This window comes from Mastigoproctus giganteus, chromosome 13, assembly GCF_048544385.1.
Source record: "Mastigoproctus giganteus isolate SK-2022 chromosome 13, ASM4854438v1, whole genome shotgun sequence".
NCBI classification, from domain to species: Eukaryota; Metazoa; Arthropoda; class Arachnida; order Uropygi; family Thelyphonidae; genus Mastigoproctus; species Mastigoproctus giganteus.
This window is the reverse complement of record NC_143587.1, coordinates 85,457,198-85,481,424: the sequence shown is the minus strand read 5'-3', so window position 1 is coordinate 85,481,424 and position 24,227 is coordinate 85,457,198. Positions and strand designations below refer to the sequence as shown.

Sequence of the window (24,227 nt, the reverse complement as noted above, 5' to 3'; positions counted from 1 at the left end):
AGCTAGCCCGGTCGGCCTGTAATTCTTATGTTTTATGTTCTAATTATGTTAAAATTTAACATAAACACCTTCCTGAAATTCTATTATGTCAAAATTTTCCTTGGTCACTGCATCATAGTAACCTTTCAGATTAGTTAGATAAGACCACCCCTTAACAAATCCATGCTCTTATTGCAGTATAATTTCATGCCTGTCCAGATGGCCCTGCATTACTTCTTTAACCAGTGATTCCATTATTTTCCCTGGAACAGAATTTAAGCTATTAAGTCTATAATTACTCATGTTGCCTTTTAATCCTCCTTTATAAATTGGGAGTTCATTTGCACATCTGCAGTCCATAATCTAAGGATGCTTTCATAATTATGGCTGTGAGTTTGCTTACCTCTTTTGCTGCCTCCCTTATTATAATTGGATAGATTCCATCCATTCCAGGTGCCTTTTTATGTCTATCTTCAACAATTTCTCCTCCACTTCTCTTTCAGTTATCAAAAAATCATTTAACTCCTCATTAGAATTTGATAAACTTTTGGCATCCCTTTCTTTCCCTAAAGAATTGTTAATGTGAGAATGTAGATGCAAAATACCTATTCAGTTTGTTCGGAGGATCATCAACAGTTAACCAATAGACATCAAGTAGCACATTGTGATTTAACCCTTTCCTTCTAATGTTAATATAAGCATAGAATTGTTAGCTGTTTTTCTTTGGCCAGACTTCTCATAATCTCCCTTAGCTTCCCTAATCCTCCTTTGTCACTTGATTATAAACTGATTTATACCTACCATAGGCTTCTGTATCACCTGATAATTTATATGCATCCCATGCATTTCTTCACTGCCGTGTGTCTCAGTACAGTAAACCCTTGATTTAATGGACTAATATGGGAGAAGGGGTGTCGTTAATTCCGAAAGTATGTTAAATCGAACATAACCTGGGGGGGGGGATTTTTTATTGTTCTTAATGTAAAAAAAAAGCTTTAATACAGTATACAGTACTGTACAATATAACATTATGTTGCAATTTGGCCTTTGATTTACAGATATCAGAAACAGTTTGTTTTTTTTTTTACCGCATAAATTTTACAAACACATGGTACTGAGATGAGATGCCTTGTTCTAATTTCTCAATTAGCTCTAATTTCTGTGCCACATTTAAGTTCACATTTTATTTTAACTCCTCTATCACTTGATGCCAATTTAAATTGTAAGGATTGCAAAATTATTTAATAAATAAAGTCACAGTTCAGAAATCTCAGAAACACTCTGTATACAACCTGACCGCACGATAGCTTGAGGCAGACTGATACCGCAACAAAGCAAGTCGGTAGACCTGCAGCTTAGCGTCCCGAGTCACGTTCAACTCGCAAGTCATCGTCTGCTCTTATCTGTAATCTGGGAAAACAGCTATTTGAACACGTTTTCAGAAAGAATAAAAAACAATTTCCTGAATTTGATTATAAAAATAAAAGAAGGTAATTATCAAAACAACAATGGAAATAGGTAATTATTATTAATTTTTAATTAATAATAATTACAATCCTCTCAGGATACCTGTTCACCTCTAAGGGGCTTAGAGGGGAACAGGTATCCTGTGTGTTATCAGACACTCAGCCTAAAACACTGATGGATCCAATATCTCTCTATTACAGAAGATTTAGGAGAAGTCCGGTTGGCCTGCCTCCCTAAAATCCACTCATGCACACCTTCTCGATAGTAAGCACTGTTATGTCACTTAGGTGGCAACGAACGTGTAGAGTGGTTCTCTTCAAGACGCCTGGTCAGCATGAAGAGGAAAAGACCAAACCCTCCAGCATGAGAGCACAACAATACAAATAGCCCTCAGTCCCCAACAGCTTTCACTCTCCCTCTTACGGCAGCGAGAGGATCAGAGTGGAAGCAGAGGGTGCTAAGAATCTCTGGGTACGACCAGGCTGCCATGCACGGAAACTGAACTTGGCCTGTTATAACGTACGATCACTCATCGGTGAAGACAGGATATTAGAGCTGGAAAAAGAATTAGAAAATGTGAATTGGAATATCATCAGTTTGGCTGAAACAAGAAGAAGAAATGAATCACTTATAAGTTTATCAAGTGGAAATCTGCTGTACACCAATGCAAACAGTGAAAGGAGTGAAGGTGGAGTTGGGTTTCTGGTCCATAAAGATTTTAAAAACAACATTTTGGAATTCAAAAGTACATCACCAAGGGTGTCAAGGCTAATACTCAAGATTTCTAAGAGGTACAAGCTAAAGATTATAATGATTTATGCACCAACATCGAGCCATGATGATGAAGAGGTTGAAAAAATGTACACCGAAATTGAGAGTCTTCTAGATGAGCAGAAAACCCACTACACTATTATTATGGGGGACTTCAATGCTAAGGTTGGAAAAAGGCAAAACAGCACAGAAAGAGGAACTATAGGAAATTTTGGAATTGGTGAAAGAAATAAAAGAGGTGAAAGACTGGTGGAATTTGCAGCATCTCAAGGACTGCCAGTAATGAACACTTTTTTCAAGAAAAGGGTGAACAGAAAGTGGACATGGAAGAGTCCAAATGGATTAACAACTAATGAAATCGACTTCATCCTCACTAACAGAAGATATATTGTGAATGATGTTACCGTCCTGAATAAGGTAAATGTTGGAAGTGATCACAGAATGGTAAGATGTACACTTGATATAGATGTAGGAAAGGAAAGGAAAAAAACTGACTCGAGTAAATAATACAAAGGGCTTTGAGATAACAGAGGAGGAGAAAAAGCAGTATGTACTGGAACTTAAAAACAAGTTTGAGCTTCTGCAGACTGCTCAGGACCAAGATATCGACGAGGAATATTACAACTTTCTGAAAGTGATAAAGCCCAAGAAACCTATAGGGAAACAGAAATCCAAAGAAGAAAAAATTAGTCAAGAAACACTTGTCGTGATGAACCAAAGACGACAAATGAAGAGCAAGAAAAACACTGACAGGGAGAAAATTGAGTATACAGAGTTATGCAAAGCCATTAGAAAGAGACTCAGAGAGGACATAAGAAGATTTAACACAAGAAAAGAAGAACAAGCATTAAGGGAAAACAAAGGATTTAAATCAGCAGCCATGAGCAGTAATACAGAAAGACAAATGATACTGAAACTGAAGAATAGCGATGGTGTACTTATAAACAGCAGAGAAGGCATAATTCAAATAGCAGAAGACTACTATAGAGAATTATACAAGGAGCGAAGGAATGATACCAGCAGTGGGGAAGATGGATTGCAAAGTAGCAACACATACGACATACCCGATATTCTTCCTGATGAGGTAGAACATGCATTGAAGAAAATGAAGAATCGGAAAGCCCCGGGGGAAGATGAAGTTACTGTAGAGTTGTTAAAAATTGGGAGGAAGAGACATAACACAAAAACTGGCAAGGCTCTTCACAAAGTGCATTAGAAAAGGTGTGACGCCTAAGCAGTGGAATAATGCAATCAGAGTTTTGCTGCATAAGAAAGGAGATAAATCAGAAATTGGAAATTATAGACCAATTAGCTTGTTATCCCACATCTACAAGTTGTTCACAAGGGTCATTACTAACAGATTTAGAAAGATCATTAGAAAGAATACTTGATGAGAATCAACTGAAAGAGCAAGCAGGCTTTAGGACAGGATTCTCAACTATGGATCACCTTCACGTAATATCACAGCTAATGGAGAAAGCAAATGAATATAAAACACCATTATGCCTGTCATTTGTGGATTATGAAAAGGCATTTGACTCCATACAGCATAAGGCAATGTTTCGGGCACTGGAAAGACAAGGCATAGATACCCCATATATTATGATTTTGAAGAAAATATATGAGAGTGCTACCTCCTTTATTAGACTAGACAAAGACAGTAGCAAATTTAAAATCGAGAAAGGAGTTCGACAAGGAGACACAATATCTCCGAATCTGTTTACTGCTGCCCTTGAGGAAGCTTTCAGAAGATTAGACTGGTCGCAGAAAGGAGTCAATGTGAATGGAGAGTACCTAAACCATTTACGATTTGCAGATGACATTGTGGTCATAAGCCACGATCCCAAAGAATTAGAGGAAAATCTTAATCAGTTATGCACAGTTAGTACGGATTTTGGACTAAAGGTGAATATGGCTAAAACAAAAGTAATGATGAACAAGTATGCCATGGAAAGGGAAATAAGGATTGAAGGAGCAGTAATTGAAAAGGTGGAGTCATATACTTATCTGGGACAAGTTATTAGCTGTAATAATGATAAATGGCTGGAAGTCAAGAGAAGAATAAATTTTGGATGGATAGCATTCAGGAAATATAGTCACATACTGAAGAGCAGTATCCCAGTTTGTCTGAAACGTAAAATAATGAATCAATGTATACTCCCCACCATGACTTATGGAAGTGAAACTTGGGCCCTCACCAAAAGAATGGAAGAGAAGCTGAGAACTACACAGCAAAGAATGGAACGAATTATATTGGGAATCAGACTGTTAGATAAGAAGAGAATCACATGGATTAGGCAGCAAACTCAAGTAAAGGACATTCTTATCAAAACTAAAAAACGAAAATGGTCTTGGGCAGGACACATAGCTCGAAGACATGATGAGAGATGGACAAAGAAAATAACAGAATGGTACCCAAGAGGAGCTAGAAGAAAACCTGGAAGACAAAGGCGGAGATGGATAGATGAAATTCATGAGTTTTTGGATAGTGAGTGGATGGCAAGTGCTCAAAACAGAAGGAACTGGAAAGTTGCTGGAGAGGCCTTCATCCTGCAGTGGATTGAAAATGGCTGATGATGATGATGACATTCCTCTCACTTTTGGTTTTCCAGTGCTTATATCACACTAAACTGACTCAACATTGCACTCGTCACCTATATAAACTGGATGCACTGCCTTAGATTTAATGCGCTTCTTAACTAAGAGCAGAAACCCCTTCACTTCTCCCATCCTGTCTATCGAACCTGTATTCGTTGTTCTCCCCATATTCAAATTCAGCATCACTTATGTCTGAGTGACACCATGTTTCTGCAGTTCCTACAATTTCTGCATTTGATGACTTAATCAATACTTAAAATTCATCAGATTTATTTACAATGCTCCTAGCATGCATGTACGTGTTCTTACTCTTAGTTACCCTAACACAGCTATTTATTTGTTCCATGATGACCCACCGCAGGGCCTGAAGTCCTAGACACTTTGCTTTCCAGGCTACTGCATGTACCAATAGTAGCAATGCAAGAATTGCTTTCACTTCTGCCTGCAGCTCTAGTTAAGCTACTAGTCTGTATATCCTCCCAACCTAGCAGTTTTACAACTGCTATCACCGAATATCCACATCTGTTGAAGAATTGAAAAGTAAAATCGCAATTTCACCATAATTACAGCCAGTGTTTCTTCAGCAGTGCCCTCCTAAGCATCTATGAAGATCATTCCTAGATTACATCTTCCTGAATATTCTTTCTGCCATAATGAGCAGTGTGGTGCAATTCCAGATTGTGAGTAATGTAACTCACACTCTGTATAAACAGTGATACTTACTGTTTATCCAGAACAGTGAAAAACAACAGCAGTATATAATGATTTCCCAGTGGGGTTAAATATATTTATGATGTATATAAAGGACACCCTAAGTGTATTATAAGATGCTTTATTATTACATTATAAAATATATTATAAGTTGCAAATATTTTATATTTTATTTTATAATTATTCTTTAATTTATTTTCCTCGTGAATTGTCTGAATTTCACTTTGCTTGTAAGAATGAAGCATAACATTTTCTTTCTTGACTTTTCTAGAAATTCAATTTAAATTCCTTGTATTTGTATGATTTAATTAGCTTTGAATTATCTTTTTTTCTTGTTTTTTTCCTTCCTTAAGGGCGTAAGCCAACCAATACCAAGAAGAGATGTAACAAGCCCATCAAAAACCGTTGTAATAAGCCCTAAAAAAGGTGGGTGAGCTAATGAGTATGTGTGTGTGTTTTTAAGTTTATTTATCATAAAATTATTATGTAGATTGCAATTTTTAAATTATAATAGTTTTAAAATCATGGATAAATTACAATTAAAAAAAAAAAATTCACTTACCTAAGAATAGGTTACTAAGGGTTGATAAACTTCAAGAATCCCAGCAAATCAGAAGCTCTACTACAGACCAGAGCATCATCTGAGAGTCAGCATGAGGTTGGATTTCTCTCTACAAATCAGATTATGCCTCCAGACATAGACTAGAGATGCTATCCATCTTGTCTTCCAGATAGACAGCAATTTTTCCTTGTAGCCATTGGTGAAGGATCCACACTAGGATTGATAATGTGTGATATTGTGTAGTTAGTTATTTAGTGTAATTATTAGTTGGTTGAAATTCAGTTTTAAGTACAGAGAAGTGTTGATTTTTTTTTCCTCTCCTTGAATAACTCCTCTTGTGTGAATGTAGATGCAAAATACTCATTCAGTTTATCAGCTACCTGAGCAAGATCATCAATAGTCGAACCATCTATGTTAAGTGGACCAATCTGATTCATCTCCTTCTAGATTTTACATGAGTACAGAACTCTTTGCTGTTTTGCTTTGCCTCCTTTGCCAAAGATTTCTTGTAATCTGCCTTCGTCTACCTAACCTCTTTTTTGACTTGATTACAGACTAGCTTATATCTGTCGTAGGCTTCTGTGTCGCCCGATAATTTATATGCATCCTATGCATTTTTCTTCTCTGACACGAGCCTCATTAATTCATCCGACATCCATTTAGGCCTGAACCTTGAGCGGTATTTCTTAGTTGGTATGAAAAGCCAACTAGCTCCAAAATTAAGTCCCTGAAGGCTTCCCATTTAGAATTCTCCGTTGGTTACGTCATCAGTTGATCCCAGTCTATAGAATTTAAAAACTGTCTGAGACCTCTGTAGTCACCTTTACGAAAACAAAAACCCTTCCCTTTACTCTTAATCGTACATCAGTACACTGTGATCACTGTCACCTAGTGGTTCCTTTATCTGCAAATTCCTTATGCTTTCATCATCACTGCTGATAATCAGATCAAGGGTATTACTCCCTCTGGTTACCCCTCGAACACGTTGTGGTAGAAAACAATCCTCCAATAAATGCACAAAAGTCTTGCTAGCATGCAAGTTACCAACCCACAAATTCCAGTCAATATCTAGAAAGTTAAAATCCTCATTACAAGACATTCTGATTTACTGGCCCATTCTATTTCTTTGCACAACTGTTCATTGTACTCATCAACGTCATTAGGCCTATAACATACTCCTACTCTCATTTTCCCTTTCCCAGTGTTAATGTCACACCAAACAGACTCAACATTGCACTATCCACCTGTGTCAACTGGATGCACTTCCTTAGATTTTGTGTGTTTCTTAACTAACAGCATAACCCCTCCTCCCTTCCTATTCTCCCTTCCTATCCTTTCTGTACACATTGTACTCCCCAAATTCCAATTCTGCACTGCTTATATCTGTGTGACACCATGTCTCTGATATCCCAACAATATCTACCTTTGATGTCTTGATCAGCACTTCAAATTCATCAATTTTATTTACTATACTTCAGGCATTAGTGTGCATGCAAGTGTTCATGCACTTGTTCTTACTCTTAGTTACCCTAACACAGCCCAGGTATTTACTTGTTCCATGATGACTCCCAGCAGCTCTTGAAATCTCCAGCAACTCACTCTCCAGGCTGCTGCTCATTACAATAGAAGCAGTGCAAGAATCACTTTCGCTTCTGCCTGCGGCTACCGTTAATCTTTTAGTCTGTGAATCTCCCCAAACTAGTAGTTTTCCGACCCACCTAACACTGCCTCGATAGCATCAGCAAATATTCTTGCACCATTCTATTTAAGTGTATCCCATCCCTTTAGAAGCAATCTCTCCTGTTAGCAAGCACAGACCACACTGGAAAAAAATTCTACCCCATGCACAGTCTCCCCAGGGCCGAATTGATCGACAAGCCTTTCATCATATACTCCCTCCGTTTTTTTCGGCATTTTTACGGCGACTTTTTTTCGGCATTTTTACGGCGACTTTTTTTCAGCATTTACCTGTGCCTGTTAAGTAAATCTGCAGATCTCTTACTCTTAAGTTCATTTGTGTCAACAATATCACCTTTTGTGCCCTTAAAAGATGATATCTGATTTACAACGTCATCAACTTTTGTCCCTGGCAGACATACCCTGGTCTTGTTCCACCTATCCTTTTTGCATACTGTATTCCCTGACAATAGAGTCATCGACAATAACTACTTCCTGTGGGACCAGCACATTCTGCCTTGGAAATTGCCGCTGTGTTGCCTGATGCACAGGATTGAGCTCTGGCATTGATTTGGGCAGTTGAGAGCTTGATGGGCCCCTCATATTAATTTCTTTGAGGGCATTTACTGTACATCTCAAACTCTCGTAGACGCCCATCAGAATGCTCAGTTGGCGCTTAATTTCGTCATAGTCTCTGCACCTAGCACACATAAAGACATCCTCCTTGGCTAGATCATGTCCTGTTCTAGACAGGTCTGCAAACATTTCTCATTATTTTAGACTGTGAAGCGTGGGAGAATCGTCCCCTTCTGTTCTCTTGCGAGCTATAGCACTCTGGCTATTCTCTGAATGCTGCTTTGCTGCTCTAGTCTGGGTCATGATTCTGTTTAATTATAATTCAATTAACAATGAAATTTAATAAATTTTATTGATAATGCTATACTAATCTAACAGATTCCTAATACACTGCTATGTATTTTGCTGTCTAGTTTTATGGTATTACGTATCGTATAACAATGATGGCAAGTTACGAACGTAAAATCTACGGAAACTAAGCATTAACTTTCAAAATCACTATCTAAATTCAAAATAAACCATAGAGCTTGGCTAGAACTATAAAGCTACTTATATAAAATAATTTAATTTAGTATAACAATTAAGTCAATAAAATGATTTGCCGAAGCTGCAAAAATCTTGACCAACGTTGTAGTAACCTCATACCCATTCAATTGATGAATCAACATCATCAGTTGGTCCCACCGTATAGAATTTAAATACTCTCTCAGACCACCATTGTCACCTTTATGAAAGCAAAAACCCTTCCCTTTACCCCTGTTGGTAGTTACCTCTTTGAGTAAATCCCACTTCAGCTCACTGTGATCACTGCCACCTACTGGTTCCTTTATCTGCAGATTCTTAATGCATGAAGAATCACTACTGATAATCAGATCAAGAGTTACTCCCCCAAATTTTCCTCCCGAACATGCTGCTGTAGAAAACAATCATCTAATAAATCCACAAAAGCCTTGCTAGTGTGCTAGTCTAATCAAGAAGCGTGTGCTGCTCCTGCCCATCTGGCTACGTTGGTGCCCCAAGTACATATGCACTTGTTCCTGTTCTTATCTACCCTAACACAGCCCATGTATTTACTTGTTCTGCAATGACTCCCAGTAGTCTCTGAAATCCCCTGCACCTTGTTTTCCTGGCTGTTGCTCCTTCCAATAGAAGCCGTGCAAGAATCACTTTCACCTCTGTCAGCAGCTACTGTTAATCTATCAGTCCGTGTATCCCCCAGGGTAGCAGTTTTCTGACCCACCTAACACTGCCTCACACTGGATATAGAACTGTGTTGTTGTTGATGTTTGTAAGTTAAATTCATGTGTGATGCAACATAGGATAGAGTAGAAAAATAATAACTTATGAAGTAGTAATATAAATCTTACTGAACTTCAGAAAGGAGATAAAGTTTTAAGTAAGAGTGAAGATAAAGAGTTAAGTAAGAGTAAATAGCTTGTCATTTTCCCTCAAAAACATAATAATATATGAAACATATAAAGAAGAGTAAAGAAAAGTAAATACCAAAACAAAAAGAAAAGTAGACATAAATTGATTTGAATATTCCCATGATCATAAGTCCATTCCTTTATTAGGACCTTGAACAGGAACTACTGAAGGAACAGGTTTGCAATTATATTATACTTTATATATGAATTGGATTAATTTTAGAATACAAGTGACAGTTATTACCTTTTCAGAAAGAGTGCACTTTGTTAATTTTTGACTAATCCTTTAATTTGCTCAGATTACAAATCTGAGGGGTCATAGATTCAAACTGAGGAAAGAGAGGTGTAGAATAATAAATAATAAATAAATTTTCTGTTTATACTCCGGGACGACCAAACGGTCAGAGGAGTTCACAAATAGACAGAATACAAGAAACAGCACCGTATTCAGCAGTCACGGGCTTGAACCCCGGTCACTCAAGGCACGTGTACTTATGCACCCGCGCGCCTGACCACTAGGCTACGGCGGCCTATAGATGTGCGGAAGTTTTCCTTTAGCCAGCGGGTAGTTGATTGCTGGAACAGACTTCCATCTGTTGTTGTGGAAGTTGATAGCTTAAATAAATTCTAGGCAAACATTTGGAATGAATGGATCAATGAAATGGGAAGGGTTTTTTTTTTTTTTTTTTGGGGTGATGCTGTATAAGCTTGTTTTCTTGCATCATATGCCTCTACTAATGCTATTCAATGAGTAGTAAGTTGTATTGCATAAATTATTAATATTTGAAGATTAAATGCACAAGGCATAATATGATATGGGTTTAAATTAACTATACAATATCGGTGTAGATCATTCTGTACACCATATGGCATCTCTCATATTGTGGAACCACTTTGCAACTGTGACGGATTTGATGATGTGATGGCATGTCTGCATTATCTGGGTACCTGCCCATCCACCGATGATAAACCAACAGCTTTGAAACAGTGCCGTCTGGGTGGTGGTATCCACTGAGAATAAATAACATTAGTCTTCTCTACTAGAGAAGCATTACTTATTCAAAGTAGTGCAATACCTGGTATCTTGTTGTGCAGGTAGCCACAATATGAGATGGCGCCTCCGTAGCCAGGTGGGCAGGAGCAGCAGTGCGTAGTACACGCTCCTTGATTAGACCGGGGTTCGAGCCCGTGCCCACCAAATACGGAGGATGCGGAAAGGTCAGGAAATGACCACCGCATATCTCCGGAGCAATATGGCCTTAGTTGCTAATGCTCCTAAAAACCAAATAACAAACAAACAAACAATGTGAGATACAATTAAAAATTATGCCTTTCACACTACGTAAGTAGTTTAATTTATGGGTAAAGTATGGTGTATCTACACCGATATTATATAATAAATTATTAAAAAAGAGTGCTTGTTTAAATTATGTAGAACAATTTAAACTACATTTAATAGTATATAACAGAGCTATGATGTTCAATACGTTCTATATTGATATCAATATTAATAATAATAAAAATAATAATAATAGAAATGTCAAGTAAATATAATAATAAAAAAACTACATTTAAATATATACATTTTACTTATAAATCAAAAAAAAAATTAATTTAAAAAATGGTGCATTATCTCGTCATTGTTCTCAACGAGAAGGTTCAATGAAGTTGGCCAATCAAATAATATGTTATGCAAGGTTCCAATAAAAATTTCAGTATAAAAAGAAATGTCAAGGAAAAAACTGTAACATTTAAGCTGTTCTGTTACATTGTTTTACCCAAACTAGAATGTTAAATGCTCCCTTAAGCAGAGGAATTCTTATCGAGAAAGTTTCAGAGTTTGCAACTCTTCTTGGAGAATAAAGTTTTAAACTAACTGATGGCTGAATATCTAAGTGGAAAACCAGAAATATCATTGTAAAAAAATAAAAACCAGAAATCACCAAACTGACGAGGCTAGTGGGAGCCAGACGTGTTCAAAGCCGCTAAGTGGATTTTCTTATTTATTGATTTGAAATTATTGTTTTTCTAAAACTTTTGATTTAAATTTAGTAGTATAGCATTATTTTGTGATTTTCTGATTAATCTGGTGAGTTGTAATTGCATAAAAGTATCGGTAAGGGTATCAAATCCACGTGTTACAAGTTGCAGCTCCGCTGAACGAGAAGTTTTTAGCCATATTTAGCCGCTTTATTGACCAATTGTTACATCAAATTATTTTCTATAAGTAACTTATAGACCTAGTCAGGATCGTTAGTTTATTCTGAATTGAGGCAGCGAGATTTGGAAGTTAATTAATACTTAAGTGTCCGTAGATTTACCGTTCGTAACTTGGCACCTTTGTTATACAATACAACGTTATATCCCGAACTATATAGCGTTAGTATATTATATTATATTATATTATATACTATACTATACTATAGTGTTGTACAGTTGTGCAATAATGTTTAAATTGGACAATACTAGTTGAAGCTGTAATTTTTTTGGAAGATGTTATAATACTTGACAGGACAAGAAAGATAAAATGCATTTCATAACTGTGCACAGACCTGTTTTGTGATTGTTTTATTTTCCCTTCCTCTATCATTTGCAACTTAAGGAATGCTTTGTACTGCTGCTAGCAGTTTAATCAGTAGTGGTAAAATTATAAGGAATGTGGCTAAGTATTGGCTGATACTAATGTTTCCATCATGTGTTTTAACAAAATCTATTAATTTTGTTAAACTTCGTTGTCAATTAAATTGTACTTTTAACTAAATACATATAACGACTTAGATTACAAACGTAACATAATTAATTGATACATAACTTGATACAGAAGTTATATAAACGGAACTCGTAGAAAATACTTGATACTGAAAAATATATATAGCGTTATAACTGTATTGGGATACAAGTTTAGGGTTATAATTTTGTATTGAAATTGAAATTAAATCGAAATCATGACTCAGACCAGAGCAGCAAAGCAAAAGGCTCAAGCTAATGGAAGTGCTATGGCTCAGAGGAGAACTGAGGGGGGGGGGCAGTTGCCCTCTGAATCACAGCCTTTTAAAATGCACAGCTTGCATGATGTTAGTGGAGCATTACTAGATACATCAACTTTGAAAAATGCTTGATCTCAGTGGGGAAACACTAAAAGATTGGGTAAGTTCTGGTTATGTGCAGTAAAAAGTAAAAAGGAACTGAACTGTTAGTTATAGGAAAGTCAAAAATTCTACATTGTTTTTGAGCTGTATCACTGTCACTAAAATATACAAGCAGCAGAAATGCACGGATGACTATCAATATATTTTTGAAATTTTTAATAGAATGGGATCAGCTGATTTAAAAAATAGCTGATTGATTTTAAAAAAATATCAGGAAAAACTTCTAAGTTATTAGCTTTATATTTTGTCTGACTAACCTATGTCTGATTCAGGCAAGTTCATATAATTAATTGTAAATTCCTTTTGTATTCTAAATTGCTTAATTTTCATCAAACTATAATTTTTTATTTATAAACGTTGTGTTAAGTATAATTATTCTTTGATTTAATATTGTTAAACAGAAGTCTGCCTAACAATATAGTTAGGCAGACTTCTGTTTCAAATATGGATTGTTTGTTTTTTGTCAAATATTCTATGTTATTTTATTTTATTTTATTTTCCTGAAAATAAATGACGAATATTTTTTTCAGTTTAAAAAAGTATTTGAAATGCAGATACAAGTGAAATTAGCAGATGATATCCAATGGGATATAAACATAAGCCAAAGATATAGAAATAAATGATTATGCAACTTACTTGCTTTGTTTTCAGTATTAAAACCATATTGTATGGTTTAATACTGAAATATGAGAGCTAAAATCCTGGTGGCCTTGTACTTATCCAGGGAAGTTTTATTATAATACCTCTTATTTAAATTGATTTACATATATAATTTTGCTTTATATTTGGGTTTATGAGATATTTCAAGGTAAATAAACTTTATTCTCTCTCCTGATAAATAATTATTTGCTGTAAATTATTACACTTATTATGTAACTAGTAAGAATTTAATATTTTTACAGATTTCTGTTATATCTTTATGTTTGTATATTGAATTTTCATAGGTCAGTACAAACCTGACTCCTACTCATATAATGCACAAGAAATAACCAAAGTTGGAATATCTCAAGGGTAATAACATACTTTTTATTATTAATTTTTAAAATATATATTTTTATTATTTATTTACATTTTATCCCACTTGGTATTCAATGTTTTCACTTAAGTTTATCAACTTATTTAACTGTTAATTTGTCATTTACAACCTGGTCCTTTAATAATTCGCTATAGCTAATCAGTTTTGTACCCCCTGTTCAATAACACTATTTCACTCCTTGCCCTTTGCTCATAAAACACAATGGGAAACAGACAGATGGTGGTAAATAACCCTGTAAAGATGAAGAGATGAGTAAAGACTGCCGACAAGAGGTTGTCGGCACTGTCTTTACTCATCTCTTCATTTAGTTAATTTTTAAAGTGTAGTTTGTGTTGGAGGTTGGTATCATATATCAAAAATAGACTTGAAGCTATTTTGATTTCCAAAGCAATGACTGTGAAAAATGTTTTTCCATTATCTGTATGCCAGGATTTCTTGTACATAGATTGAAGTTTCATATTTACAGTTTTAATACATCAGAACAGCAACTGTGAATCATTAACAGTGATTAATGCTTTTACTTTTTAGTAAAATAGTGATTTTACTTTTTTCAAAAGTTGTATCATCTGTGAAATTAGTAAATTGAGAGCTATATTGACCTATGCATTTTACAGCCATTAGGATATCAGCTGCCTTGGGTGAATGCTGTTGTCTTAATATTTGAGATGAAACAAACTTCCTTTAAAGGACATGTCTAGAGAAGCACACCTTCTAAATATGTAACATCGCTGAAAGTTTACTTATATTTTAAAATAAAACTGTAACCTTTTAGTGATGTTTTATGTTATGAAGTGCTTCTTTAAGTTACATATATTAAAAAGTCTGCTTGCCTTGTTTTCAGTATTAAAACCATATTGTATGGTTTAATACTGAAATATGAGAACTAAACTCCTGGTGGCCTTGTACTTATCCAGCTTGTAATTTTATTCAAAACTGATTAAAGGGCACTACACTATCTTCCACTTACTGGGAGTTCCATGCCACACATTTACCCCCCCCCCCCCCCAGTTTTTCTGAGTCTTACCCTCCAATTTGGTATTTATATTACAGAGCCAAAACCAATGATACTTGTATTGGGTAATATAACCAAGTAGTTCATAGGATGAAGGGTTATGCAAAGTACTCAACATAACCACACTGTTTTGTTCAAAATATGGTGGCAATTATGATATTAATAATAATATTATCTTCTTTCTTGAAATCTAGATGTTAATTTTTTCTGGATTGAGGTTCATAGTAGAATTAGAGGAACTGAGTTAACCAATAATGCATCCAAACTATAGAGTCCCTTAGTGGTTTCTGTTTTTTGTTCCATATACTTGACTACAAACCAGTAATCATTGCAAATGTGTTGCATGTTAGATATTATGGCATAGACAAGAGATATAAATTGTAACTAGATTCAGCCAGTAATTACAGTGCAGCACTCTAGTTTATGTAAGGTACATAGAGCCCATCTAGTCAAACTTTGCATTAGGCATAGCTGTCTTACACACATGCTTTCTTATTGAGGGCAGCTGATCTCCTCACTATGGAACCACTGTTTGGGGGGGGGAGACTTTTTTAAACTGCAGGGAGTATTTTTAAACCACTGTCTGTGTTTTTAATAACATTGCCATCACTAGTTAAAATCTGCTTCTAAACTGAGGCCTATTTTAACTAGTGATGGCAGTGTATTTGATTTTTTATGCTTTTATGAATGACCAACTTGTTTTCATAAAACACACTTTTTAGCTTTAAGGCCTATTTGATCCCATGTTTTTCCTGTTTATTTTATCTTATGTCCTTTTATAAGTAATTTATCTTGGTTTTTAAACTTCCACCTATTTGTTTTAGACTGCACTTAGTGCATTATTGCCTTCATTACTGAAGGATTATTAAAACCCCAAACCAATCCAAAACCTGATGGCCACAAAATACATAAAACAGTGAGACAGTCTGCAATTTATTAATTTAGTCTCTACCTGCTTCTGTTTTAAGAAACAATTTTTAATACTAAATTGCTGCTTGCTGTAAATTTTGAATTATGTACAGGGTTTTATTAATGTAAAAAAAACTCATAAAGCATATACACTGAGTTGACTCTGCATTAGCAACATCCCCTTGTGTAGGAATAGACTGGTCTGTGATGCTGGTGAAGGCTCAGAGCCAGAACAAGTTGATATAAGATTGTAGTTTGCACATGTGGAAATCAGTTTGAATGTGTGCAAGAAAGAATGGGTCAGTGTCAAGATATTTCCAACTTAAAATGTGGAATGATTGTGGGGACAAGATGTGCAGGTGCAAGTATTCCAAGTATAACAATAGCCAATATGGTTAAGTACTTTCATCCTGTAGTGTCACAAGTCTAACAACAGTCTAACAACCAGCCCAAAATCCACCACACATGGAGTAGCCATGTGTGGTGGATGCCATGTTCAGTTTGTATGTCTTGTCTCATAATACAGCAGTGATGGAGCACAGTGGCCCAGCTAACCACCCAGTACAATGCAGGAACAGCAAGGCCAATATCCATATGGACTTTTTTATTTTTATTTTTTTATTATTATTATTATTTATTTATTGTGGAGGTGGTCCCAACTATATAGAATGGCAATCCCATTATGTAATGTGTTTGTTCTATTTCACTGATAAAGGCCAATCAGTGTAGTGGCATATGTGTCCTGTAGTATAGTGTAGTGTTGTGTTATGTTGTATTGTATATGTTGTGCCAGACATTAGCTCATATATATAGGCTATGGCGATCGACATCCATCATGGGTACCCATGCTCACCGTGAGACACAGGAAACTGTGCCTTGCATGGGCACATCAGCATCAAAACTGGACCACCAACATGTGGAAATCTATCATCTGGTCTGATGAATCCTGTTTCCAATTCTGTCATGTTAAAGAATGTATCCACATTTGGAGAAATACCTGGATACACTGTTGGTGTTTGGCAGGCTGGAGGTGGTGTTATGGTTTGGGGACTGTTTTCATGGCATGCTCTGCATTATGTGATCACCATTAATCAGTGGCTCATTGGAATTGCCTACCTTTCTGTCGTCACTGACCAAACACACCTCTTCATGATGATTGTGTATCCATACAAGTTCAGCATTGTCAAAAAGACAACATGCAGTGACAATGCTGAACTTGTATTGTGCAATGCATGGGTACCACTATCACAGCAAAAGATGCACTATGAGGTAGTTGGTAGGTTTTGCTAATGCAAAATCAACTCCATGTATCTTCATTTATACTTGTGGTAATTTATGTGTAGATCAGAAGCTTATCAACAGATGACAGCATGCATTATACATGCAAAGTCACTTACACATTAATACCATTCACTTCCCGAGTAAGCCATGTTGTTAATTCTACAAAACAGATGCTTTAATGTGGAGCAATATTTCAATCTTAATTCCTTTGTAATAGTTATACTGGAAGATGTTTCAAGGCACAAGAATTACCATTTAAGTCTGACGAATGAGTGAGTTAATTAAAAAAATTTTGTGAGACTGACTGTATGTAGCTGACAAACCACATAATAACATGCTTAAAATGCCAGATGTTGTGATTTCAGACACAGACACTTGGTATCAGTGATATCTGGAAATGTTCAAGAGGCCAGCTGAATGATGTTAAAAATCTTCATGGAAATTTACAAGCCAGCCAGCTGTGGTGGCTTTGCAAAAAATGAAATCTGTTTGTTTATTTGGTTTTTAGGAGCATTAGCAACTAAGGCCATGTTGCTCCAGGGATATGCGGTGGTCATTCCCTGACCTTTCCGCATCCTCTATATTTGGTGGTCACGGGCTTGAACTTCAGTCTAATCGAGAAGCATGTGCGACACACTGCTGCTGCTCCTGCCCACCTGGCTACGGAGGTGGCCCATGAAATCTATGGTTGAAGATAGCATGATATGTAAGGTTCTGCTCACCAAGAAATCCAAACGTCTGCTTTTTTTCTGTGGGAATATTTTAAAAAAAGCAGGCATTTGTGAACAATCCGTGCTAAAATGAAAAAAATAAAGAACACTTTTGTTCAACTATTGTTGGCATTCCCTAGGACAGGGATGGCCAACAAGTCGATTGCGATCTACCAGTCAATCGCGGCTTTAATTTCGGTCGATCACGATGAATTTTAAATATATATATAAAATAGATTAATCAAAATCTAAATGTTATTATTGTGTGCCTCACTGCTTACACTTATTAAAATCCATTGAACCACATAACTACGCTTGTTCCCGTGCAGCCGCTAGGCTTGTCTAGTGAAAATTCATGCAGTTACGTTGTGGAAAGCACAGTGTATGCATTGAATTCTTATTTAGCTTAATTAATATTAATAACTGGTCAGTACATATGTTAATTTAATATCCTTTGATTTAAAATGAATACTACGAAAAAGAGTAAAAAGTATAATTTTTATCAAAGAGTAAAACATCGTTTAATGATAAAAGAAACATATTGTTTGATTTGCAATATTTCCGTGGCTATACTCAAAAAAGGAAATTTAGAAAGCCACTTCAATGCACTCCATGATAAATACCAATCGGATTATTGCTTAATAGTGACTTTAGAAAAAATAAATTAAAATAACTTCAATCCAGATTATTTGCACAACACAATTTATTCATGACACCTAATTTACAATCTACAGCAGTAACTGTAGCATCATTTAAAGTGAGTCAACTTCTTGCAAAAAATGCAAACCCTTTTCTGATGGTCAATTCATCAAAGATGCATTTTTAGAATAACAGATACCCTTTTTGAAAATTTTAAGAACAAAAATGAAATTAAAAGTGCTCTTCAAGATCTACCATTATCTCGAAATATTATGATGCGATGCATTGAAAATGAGTAAAAATGTGAGCGAACAATTGTTTGCTCACGTTGCTAATTGTGTCCTTTTCTTTACAATTGGACGAATCTACAGATTAGCATTAGCATTAGTAGAGGCATTTGATGCAAGAAAGCAAGCTTATGCAGCATCAGCCAAAAAAAAAAATAAAAAATAAAATAAAATAAAATAAAATATAAACTACTTCCACTACACCCCTCTGTTCTTTCGAAATACCTGTCCAGCTGAGCCTTAAACTTATTTAGGCTATCAACCTCCATGACAAGGGATAGAAGTCTGTTCCACCAACCAACCACCTGCTGGCTAAAGGCAAATTTCCGCACGTCTATCCTACATCTGTCTTTCCTCAATTTGAATTTATGCCCTCTCAGGTGATTATTCTGAGCAAGAGGAAGAATCCCATCAGCATTGAGCATGCTCAAACCATTCAAGGCTTTATACACCTCTATGAGATCACCTCGCTGGTGCCTAGTTTCCAGACACTATAATTTGCAAAACTTAAGCCTTTCTTCATAAGAGCACCCCTTTGTTCCATTCACTAATCTTGTTGCCCTTCTCTGTACTCGTTCCAGCAGCTCTACATCCTTCTTGAAATGAGGCCTCCAGACCTGTATATAGTACTTTAGGTGTGGCCTGACCATTGCCTTATACAAGGAAATAATCACCTCCTTATCCCTGCTAGAAAAATTTCTATATATCATTGACAATACACCGTGAGCTATTCTTTCAGCCCGTCTGCACTGCTCAGAGAACTTCATATCTGCCTGCACAACCACCCCCAGGTCCCTTTCATTCTCTACCACTGTCAGTGTAGTACCACAGAGTTGATACGTTGCTCTAGGGTTGCTGTTTCCTATATGTAGTACTTTACATTTTTCAATGTTAAACTTCATTTGCCACCTCTCAGCCCATCTGCTCAACCTTTCCAGATCCTGTTGCAGCAGCATAATGTCAGTAGTGTCCTTGACAACCCTGCCAACCTTCGTATCGTCTGCAAACTTGGACATTAAGCTTGATATACCATCATCAATATCATTTATAAATACAGAAAACAATAATGGACCCAATTCTGAACCCTGAGGGACTCCACTAATAACATTAGTTCACGATGAGCAGTGTCCATTGATTACCACTCTCTGTCTTCTCCCCCTCAACCACCCCTTTATCCATAGCAGCAATTTGCCTCCAATGCCACACTGCTCCAATTTGTGCAGCAGTCTTCCATGTGCAGCAGTATCAAAAGCCTTTCTAAGATCCAAGTATATAATATCAAAGTTATTCCCTGCATCCAGTTCTTTTGTGACTGCATCATAGTATCTAATCAAATTGGTCAGGCAAGACTTTCCCTTAACAAAACCATGCTGTGTCCGAGCTATAACTGAAGTCTTGCCTGACCAATTTGATTGGATACTATGATGCAGTCACAAAAGAACTGGATGCAGGGAATAACTTTGATATTATATACTTGGATCTTAGAAAGGCTTTTGATACTGTTGCACATGGAAGACTGTTGAGTCCAAGGAAGCTCTCATAATTATGGCTAAGGTTTTGCTTACTTCCTTTGCTGTCTCCTTTAATATAACTGGATAGATCCCATCCACCCCAGGTGCCTTTCTTGTGTTTATCTTCACAATTTCTCCTCCACTTTACTCTCAGTTATTACAGATTCTCTAGCTTACTGCCAGAGCTGAATACACCTCTGGCATTCCCCTTGCTGAATAACTCCTCAAGTGTGAATGTCGATGCAAAATATTCATTTAGTTTGTTAGCTACCTGAGCAGGATCATCAACGTTAACCCATCGATATCAGTGGACCAATCTGATTCATCCCCTTCCTTCTAGAGTTTACATAAGTAAAGAACTCTTTGCTGTTTTTCTTTGCATCCCTTGCTAAAGATTTCTCGTAATTTGCCTTCGCCTGCCTAACCTCCTTTGTAACTTTGTTACAGATCAACTTGTATCTATCATAGGCTTCTGTGTCATGTGTTAATTTGTATGTATCCCATGCATTTTTCTTCTCTGCCATATGTCTCATTAGTTCATCTGACATCCATTTATGCCTAAACCTTGAACAATATTTCTTAGTTGGTATGTAAAGCCTAGTAGCTTCCAAGATAAGTTCTTTGAATGCTTCCCATTTTGAATTTGCTTTTGGTAACGTCATCAGTTGGTCCCACTGTACAGAATTTAAATACTGTCTCAGCCCATCGTAGTCGCCTTTACAAAAGCAATAACCCTTCCCTTTACCCCTAATGGTAGTTACCTCTTTGAGTAAATCCCACTTCAGCACACTGTGATCACTGCCACCTGGTGATTCATTTATCTGCAGATCCTTAATGCATGAAGAATCACTATTGATAATCAAATCAAGAGTATTACTTCCTCTAGTTGCATCCCGAACATGCTGATGTAGAAACAATCATCCAATAAATCCACAAAAGCCTTGCTTGTGTGTGAGTGACCAGCCCCCAAATTCCAGTCAATATCTGGGAAATTAAAATCCCCCATTATAAGACTCTCTGATTTACTGGCCCACTCTATTTCCCTGTACAGTTTCTTATTATACTCATCAGAGTCATTAGGCCTATAGCACACTCCTACTCTCAATTTTGATCTCCCAATGCTTATGTCACACCGAACTGACTTGACACTGCACTGTCCAGCGATGTTGACTGGCTTCGCTTCCTTGGATTTTATGTTTCTTAACTAATAGCATAACTTCTCCTCCCTTCCTATCCTGTCTGTCCTTCCTGTAGACATTGTACTCCCCAAATTCCAGCTCTGCACTCCTTATATCTGTGTGACACCCCGTCTCTGAAATCCCAACAATATCTGTCTTTGATGTTTTGAGCAATACCTCAAATTCATCAAATTTAATTACTAAACTCCTAGCATTGTTGTATGTGCAAGTATACATGCACCTGTTCTTTTTCTTAGCTATCCTAACACAACCCATGTGTTTACTTGTACCCCAATGATTCCCAGCAGTCTCTGAAATATCCTGCATCTTATTTTCCAGGCTGCTGCTCATTCCAATAGAAGCAGTGCAAGAATCACTTTCACCTCTGCCAGTGGCTACTGTTAATCTATTAGTCCTTGTATCCCCCGAATCTAGCAGTTTTTCCAACCCCCATAACACTGCCTCGATAGTATCAGCAAACATTCTTGCACCCTTTCTATTTAAGTGTATCCCATCCCTGTAGAAGCAGTCTCTCCTGTTAACAAGTACAGACCAGGCTGAAAAAAATTCTATCCCTTGAGCCTTGCACAATCTTTCCAGGGCCGAATTGATCGACAGGGCTCTCATCATATACACCTAATTCTGTTTTTACACGATAGATACGTTCCTGAAAAATACGTGTAAAAAAAATTTGTGTAAAAAAAGACATTGTATTTATGGAAGAATAGAAGATTGGTTCCGGATCTAAAAAAATCTGTAAAAATAATTAAAAAAAAAAACACATAAAATATTCGTTTTAAGCTTATTATTTTATTTCAACAAAATACACATGTAATAATATGTAATTAAAATGTACTAAAATAAATTTGTATGCATATGAAATGAAAAAAAATTCTTCATGAACAAAAAAAATCTGTTTTACATATAACAAGATTTTATTCATTTTCCACTTTCTGATAATAAACGGCGCATACGTTTGCGTACGACTGGAATATCACTGCCATCACTAGAAATGTTGTGGACATCGTCTTCTTCCTCTATTAATGAAATTCTTTCTGTGATCTCTTCAGCAAAATCAGCACGAATCTCCTCTGGTGCTGATGTTTCACCGGTTTTACGAACGAATTCAGTTATTAATCGTTGTGTTCATGTTTTGGTTAGTCCGTTATATAATTCTCTGTAAGAGGCTGTCAACAACTTCAGTTCGCGTTGAAACTTCCCAGCGCGTTCCTCATTAGGGTCATGTTTGACAAAATGATTACCTAATTTTCTAGCCAGTTCCAGATCTTCTTTTATTAAATCTGCATTTAGAACAGGATCATTTTCTTCATTATCACTACGTTCTGTGGGATAAGGAGTCCCAAGGACAACCTCTAATATTTCATCTTCGCTTAGGGCTTTGTCGGTTAACAATTCATCAATATCTTCAAACGATAGATCATCGAATCCTTCTCCACCAATTTTGTGTGCCATTGTAATGATGTTGGGAAATTCGGTCGTATTAGGGATGATGGGATCTTTGCTTTTTACACATTGTGGCCAAACCGCTTTCCAACACGCATTTAAAGTTGCTGGTTTTAATTCAGTTAACGCTAATCCAACTTGATTGATACAATCCATAATTGAGAATTTCTTCCACACATCAATGACTGTTAGTGTTTCATCATTCAGTTTGTCCAAAACGTGTTGGAATGTTCGTTTTACGTAATATGTTTTAATTGTCGCAATTATACCTTGGTCTAGCGGTTGTATCAAAGATGTAGTATTAGGTGGCAGAAATAAAATTTGTACATTTGGGTGTTCCAAGACAGGATGGCCGGGTGCATTGTCAAGAATCAGAAGAACTTTAAATTCGAGACCTTTCAAATTCATATAACGTCTGACTTCTGGGACGAAACATTTGTTGAACCATTCTGTAAAAATAGTAGTGGTCACCCAGGCCTTCTTGTTTGCCATCCAGTGAACAGGCAATTTATTGATATCTACACCTTTCATTGAACGTGGGTTTAGGGCTCGATTTACCAGCAGTGGTTTCAACATACGATCTCCTGAAGCGTTGGAGGAAAATAATAAGGTCACACGATCCTTAGCTACCTTAAAACCACCAGCAGTTTTCTGCGATTTGGCTACATACATTCTGTTCGGCATTCGTTTCCAGAAGAAACCAGTTTCATCTGCATTCCACACTTGATCAGGAGTGTATCCTCCATCTTCAATAATTTTTGCAAGTTCCTGCGGGAATACTTTAGCAGCCGATTCATCTGCAGATGCAGTTTCACCTTTAATTTTTATATTATGAAGAGCATTCCTTTTAAGAAACACTGTCATCCAACCTGTACTCGCAGAAAATTCATACTTTCTGTTTAACTGAGATGAAGTGCTTGGCTCCTTTTCTTTAATCTGTCTGTAAATTCTTAGTGCTGTTTGTTTGATGGCATTTCCATCTACTGGTACTCTTTTTTGTGACTGATCTTCTATCCACATTACCAGGGCCTTTTCCATTTTTTCCTTGACAATATCTCTTGTATATGATGATGAATTAACACTTACTTTTGTTCCAGAACATACCGACTTCCTAATTGCAGCTTCATTTTTCTTAATAGTTCTTACGGTAGCTTCATGTACACCAAAATGCCTTCCTACAGACGTAGCCCCTTGTCCAGTTGCAAGACGATCTAAAATTTGAATTTTAAGTTCCAAAGAAATCGCTTTCCTTTTCATTTTGGTAATAGGCGAATTATTCGACA

At 36.4% G+C, this 24,227-nt stretch overlaps 1 protein-coding gene across 1 annotated transcript in view; it reads left to right on the top strand.

Moving 5' to 3' along the window:
- Positions 1-24,227, top strand: part of LOC150076231 (uncharacterized) — a 120,710-nt gene that overhangs the window by 83,875 nt on the left and 12,608 nt on the right. Inside the window, exons 3-4 of the mRNA XM_090387292.1 lie at positions 5,880-5,952; positions 13,862-13,928. Coding sequence (XP_090243418.1) covers positions 5,880-5,952; positions 13,862-13,928 — 140 coding nt within the window. The remainder of the gene's footprint in view (positions 1-5,879; positions 5,953-13,861; positions 13,929-24,227) is intronic.